This window comes from Lethenteron reissneri, chromosome 26, assembly GCF_015708825.2.
Source record: "Lethenteron reissneri isolate LAM-NWPU_2019-01 chromosome 26, ASM1570882v1, whole genome shotgun sequence".
Classification (NCBI taxonomy): domain Eukaryota; kingdom Metazoa; phylum Chordata; class Hyperoartia; order Petromyzontiformes; family Petromyzontidae; genus Lethenteron; species Lethenteron reissneri.
The window spans coordinates 10,608,677-10,614,483 of record NC_083804.1 but is presented as its reverse complement, the minus strand read 5'-3'; the positions used below and the strand labels follow the sequence as shown (position 1 = coordinate 10,614,483).

At 54.7% G+C, this 5,807-nt stretch overlaps 1 protein-coding gene across 1 annotated transcript; it reads left to right on the top strand.

The window, feature by feature from the left end:
* Nucleotides 1–4,482: 4,482 nt before the first annotated feature.
* On the top strand, nt 4,483–5,540 carry LOC133347663 (protein LRATD2-like). The gene has a single exon (XM_061560134.1). The coding sequence runs from the start codon at nt 4,483–4,485 to the stop codon at nt 5,440–5,442; it is 960 nt and encodes a 319-aa protein (XP_061416118.1). The 3' UTR covers nt 5,443–5,540.
* Nucleotides 5,541–5,807: the final 267 nt, after the last annotated feature.

Genomic DNA, 5,807 nt, shown 5'->3' with positions numbered 1-5,807 from the left:
TTTCCGGATTCTGCACTGCACCACGGTGAGCCCAGACGACAGAGAATGCAGTGATCTATACTAAAGCATCGACTCGTGTACGCGTCCCTCAACATAAAACAATCTCCACAACGACGCAAATTATTGTTTCATTATTATAGTCATGGCTCTCTGCGTTTTCTTCCTGAAAGCTGCTGGGTTTGGCATGGAGCAGGGGGGGGGGGGGGGCTATGGGGTGTAAGCCACGACCACGAGAACAAATGATAAATATTCACAATTGTCAAAATATTATTGTACACCTATATTGCTCTAATACCATTCACAGGTGTATCAATGGAACTGCACGACTTCAATTAGGCGAGATGTCCGTGGGTAGCGTGCCAAAAATAACTCCCGGAACAGCATTCCCGGAATGACGCACCGATGGCTACAAAGTGACGAATCGATGCGCTCGCTATTCCACACCGAACGCGGAGAAAGCCACAGCACGCGAGTGAGTCACGCGTAAGCCGTGACATCGTTCACTCGGCCGCTTTGCTGTAATCGCGACAACGGGCGAAGCCGAAATTACACGGGACGGGCACGCGCAAGTGTGTGCAGTGTGACAGAGAGGCCGGGCTTAACCGCATCGCACAACATGAACCTTTGGAAACACGATATCGATTACCCGGCGACGAGCAGCACCGGTGACGAGTGCTACCTAAACAGGTGGTCCTGGTAGCCCCCCCCCCCCTCACCACCACCCCCCACCACTTCGCCAAAACACCCCGAAGTGGTGAAATATGGTCAAACGTCACCCGACAACCCGCACGGCGTGGGGAGGGGGGGGCGCGGGGATGTGGTGGGGGGGGGGGCGGCTCATCCAGCAGTGGACTGACAAAAAGGCCATGGTACAATCCCAGATGACGGACGCATAATGCATTTTGTGCACGCTGTTAGTGTTGTGATAAAGCAATTACAAGACATAGCCTTGAGGTTGCCTTTGTGCCTGAGTCACATACAAATGCGATTAGCATCGTCAGACAACGAATCTTCAGCTAAACCATGAAAACAAATGTATAAAGGACCATTCTGATGTCCAGTATTCACACGTGGAGGGCTCGACATTTGACGCAAACTCGTGGCCTTCCAAATAAAATTCGGCCAGAATGCGTCTGTCTGCATACCTCGCAGAGCCAAGTTCAAGTTAATTTATTAGGTATAGCCCTGTGAGCCATTCGGCTCTTGAATCAGGTGCAACCGCAACAAACAAAAAACATGAACAAAAATATCTTAAAGTGAATATGTGACTAAGTGCAAACAAAAATCCAAGAAAAGACAGCAAAATATTGCAGAAAAAAGCACCGTACACCAACGCTGTGTGCAAAAATCCCAGTGGGATGCAAGCCAAACAACCAACAACAACCAGAAGACAACTTAGATTAAGGCCATCAGTCTAACTCTGTACTACAACAAACAAACATGGCTAAACCAATACACTTTTCAAAATCACCAAAATAAAGCCATGAAAGTAATGAAACAGTGATCATAGGAACTGTGACGGAATTTTCACAATAAATGGCATAAACAACATGTACCACCAAACGCCAAGCGTGGGGCTTGAGCCTGGTCAGCGCCTGGATGGGGAGGCTGCCACACGAGAATGAATACAGCACAGCGCGTTGTTAGACGTGGGGTTTGCAAGGTGGCACACGAGATATCGCAGGAGGAGAGTTTCAAGTTTCATTTATTAGGTATAGCCCTGTGAGCCATTCGGCTCTTGAATCGGGTGCAACCGCAACAAACAAACAAACAAAAACATGAACAAGAAAACATCTTAAGGTGACTATGTGCTCTTAAGGTGCCACCCATCCACTCATACGGGCGGTGGGCTTTCACCACACTCAATGCTCGACACTCAATGGTATTGGCCAAACAATCCAAATGCAGGACCCTGCTGAAATTTTTTTTTATTTCCTTGAGATTAAGTGTGGCCTTCGCGGGTTTATGCTTGGTGTATATTAAATTGTGAAATAATGTTCAGTCTTTTGTCAATCCGTTGCTGGATGAACACCCTCCCCGTGCCGTGTCGGTCACGGGGGGCCTGTTTGAGCATACTTCACCGCGCTCGTGAATGTGGGTTGGTGAAGGCTAGGAGCATAAAAGAACAATGGATTTTGCAGCACTGCTGCTCTCTGTTTAGATAACACATGTTCCATGCGTGGTGATTGCCCATTGATGTCCTATCCAGGCTCTGCTCTGTTAGGCCCACCGAGATCTGACGTCACCATCAGATGCATTCCGGGAGATCTGATCACAAGCGTTGTTATTATTATGTTTATGGCAACAGCACTGTACGTTCCGTATTACATATGGGGAAGACAACAACGTGTGTCCTACACATAGACCATCAATATATGATTGCGGAATTTTCACCACTGGCTCAGGGGCTGTAAACAAGGAGATGAGTACGTACCACCGCAACGCTCGTTTGAGCAAAAAATAATATTAACATTGTTGAAGTCACTCCGTTACGAATGGACCCCACCGCCTGCGTTTTCATTAAGTTTTGATCACTATTGAATAACAAATTCGCTTCACCTCTACATACATCAAATCTCTGGGACACTTTTTGGCAGGATCAAGGTGTCTATGTTGGTGTTTGTAAATCTTAACACCTCCTGTATTCTTGTCGGAAAGGGTAAAGCCTACCTTTTGTTTGCATCATCTTGATACTGGCATAAAAACGAGATGTAACTGCCCGACCCCAGCTATGAATGCTTTGATATTTGAATTGCCTTTGTGCTGTTGACCTTTCGGCGTTCTTTAGTCTAACGCCGGTGATAAAAAGTCATAAAGGAATCTGTCTCTGGTGTAGGCAGATGAGTTTAAAGGTATTTAACCACACGCATGTGTGGTTAATGCAGACTTTGTGACGGGTGTCTTTTTGGCGTAGGAACATCTTAACACCTCCTGTATTCTTGGCGGAGAGGATAAAGCCTATACATTTTTTTTCATCAACTTCTCCAGCAATCTTATCGGTCACCCGGAAAATATTCGCGTGAGTCCCGTCTTACACCCAAAGGTGCCTTTCACTTGGCAACTATGGTACATGGGGGGAGTCGGTGTTGCCAGAAAGGGGTCAGTGGGTGAGGGTATGTGGACATGATCGTGGGGGGAAGGAAATTGTAGTGGTTACCACACTGTGCTACGTTTGCGGCAAATCGAATTCGATTCCCATTCACAGCCAACACCAGTGACGATTATGATGGATTATCTGAACCAGTCATGGGCCTCCTCTAGGTCGACTCAGCCTCAAATGAGTACCTGGTGTATGGTGTGTAAACATCGCCACTGGGGAAACAAAGGCCGGGCGTGGTGTTGGTCACCCACCCCCTCGTGTGCCGTGCCGGCCTTCATAGGTGCTCGCTAACAGCACTTACCCCAAAGTCTGTTAAGGCTACACGAGGGATCTTTGTCTTGGGTGAGTGGGTGAATGGATGTCAATTGAGGTGCCGATGGTAGGGGTAGGTGTGTGTGTGTGGTGAGTGAAAGCGTGGATGTGAATTGAGGTGGTGGTAGTGGTAGTTCTGTGTGTGCGGTGAGTGAGGGAGAGAGTGGTTGAGTAGATGGGAAGGCGGGTGGTGAGTGTAGGTGTGTGTGTGTGCTGAGTGGGTGAATGGACGTGACCAAAAAGTGGTTACGGGGGGGAGTAGGTAGGTGTATGTGTGTGTGGTGTGAGTGGGTGTGAGAGGAGGCTGTGGTGGTTGATGGTGGCGAGGGAAGAAGAAGAAAGGGGAGGAGAGGGGGGGGGTGGTGCCATGGAGGCGTGGCTCTCCGCAGCCTCTCCACGCGACACCGCGCGCCGAGGCACTAACGCGCTGCCCGGCGCGATGGCAACAAGTGTCATCGCCATCTGCAGACGCGCGAGCAAGAGGCGCGCTCTCCATCGGAGAGGGCTTGAGGGCGGTGATGGAGGGCCTGGAGGTGGGTGCCATGGAAAGGATCCTGCGGCAGCTGCAGCAACTTTGATGAGCAGCAGATGAAGTCGCGTGCGGCGCGACTCGGGAGTCGGCGTGGGCACGCGCTCCACGTCGCCACCTACGAGCGCGTTGCGTGAACCTCCACCCACCACCACCCACCACCACCACCACCCTCCCACCCACACCTCTCCAGGCGCGGTGTTGGTAACTTGTAACCGATCGCGGCGCGCGGACCGCGTCCGATTTGCGGCTCGACCTCGGCGTTTTGAATCGTGACCGCACACGGACAAAGGCTCGCGCGGCGTTCGCGCGCGATCGCCATCGCAGCGCCAAATTGTCAATGGTTCCCGCCGCGATGCGCGAACGAGCGAGGGACACTCTGCCCTAGACCGTGAACGGATCCATCACGTACTCGACAGTACTAATCACTGCACTCTCAAGAAGTAGGGGCCGTGGTGGTGGTGGTGGTAGAGGGGTTAAGTAGGTTGCGGGAGGGGGACGGAGTAGGAGGAGGTGGGGGGTGGGTGGCTTCACAATTTTAATGGGAAACCAAATCGACCGCCTCGCTCACCACCGCTACGACGAGGTCCCGCTAAGCGACCCCTCTTACCCGGACAGCGAAAACGGCTCCGCGTGCGTCGACTCCGACACGAACACCGCCTCGTCGCTCGACGTCCGCCAGCTCCACAACGGCGACGAGGAGGAGGAGGTGACGAGCGAGACGCGAGCGCATGCGGAGGCTTCATCCCCGGCGCGCGCCTACGACTACGAGGAGCACGTCCTGCGCGAGGAGCTGCACTTCGCCGCCTACTGCGCGGGCGAGTGCATCTTCCGCAACGCGTCCTCCTCCTCCGCCGCCGCCGCCGCAGCAGCCGCTCCCTCGCCCTTCCTGACGCCCGCGCGTCTCCTCCAGGCCAGCGTGGCCGGAGACCTGCTCGAGTTCACGGCGCCGGGCGGCGGCGGCGGCGGCGGCAGCAGCTGCACGCACTGGGCGGTGAGCACGGGTGACGGTCGCGCCGTCTATCTGCACCACGCCGAGGTTCGCAACGACCCCGTGGCCGTGCTGAGCGCCGGGCGGAGGGGTCGCGTCGTGAGCGACTGGTACCGCTTCAAGGCGCAGTCGGCCGAGACGGTGGTGCGCAGGGCGCTGGACCAGGTGCTGCTGCAGCAGCAACAGCAGCAGCAGCAGGAGGCGGTGATGGTGAACGGCGGCGGCGACGAAGATGAAGGGCGGCAGCAGGCGCACGGCGCGTCGTGGAGGAACTCGGAGTGCTTCGCGGCGTGGTGCAGGTACGGCAAGAGGCAGTTCAAGTCCGGGCTGGAGCTGCGCATCGGAAAGACCCCGTACCTGCTCAAGACGCACCTGGGCGACGGCGTCGCGACCACGCAGAGCTTCCAGTGTCTCGAGGACCTCATCGTTGAGAGGTGGCGCCTCGAGAGGATCGGGCGAAGCGCGCTCCTCCTTGACTCGGGGTTCGCCCAAACGTGCTGCGGGCTGTAGCAAGATTCAGGTGTGGTCACGTGGAGGGGTCACCTGAAGGGGTCACTTGGTGTGGTCACCTGGAGGGGGTCACCTGGAGGGGTAACGTGGTGTGGTCACCTGGAGGGGGTCACCTGGAGGGGTCACCTGTAGGGGTCACCTGGAGGGGTCACTTGGTGTGGTCACCTGTAGGGGTCACCTGGAGGGGTAACGTGGTGTGGTCACCTGGAGGGGGTCACCTGGAGGGGGTCACCTGTAGGGGTCACCTGGAGGGGTCACTTGGTGTGGTCACCTGGAGGGGGTCACCTGGAGGGGTCACGTGGTGTGGTCACCTGGAGGGGGTCACCTGGAGGGGGTCACCTGTAGGGGTCACCTGAAGGGGTCAC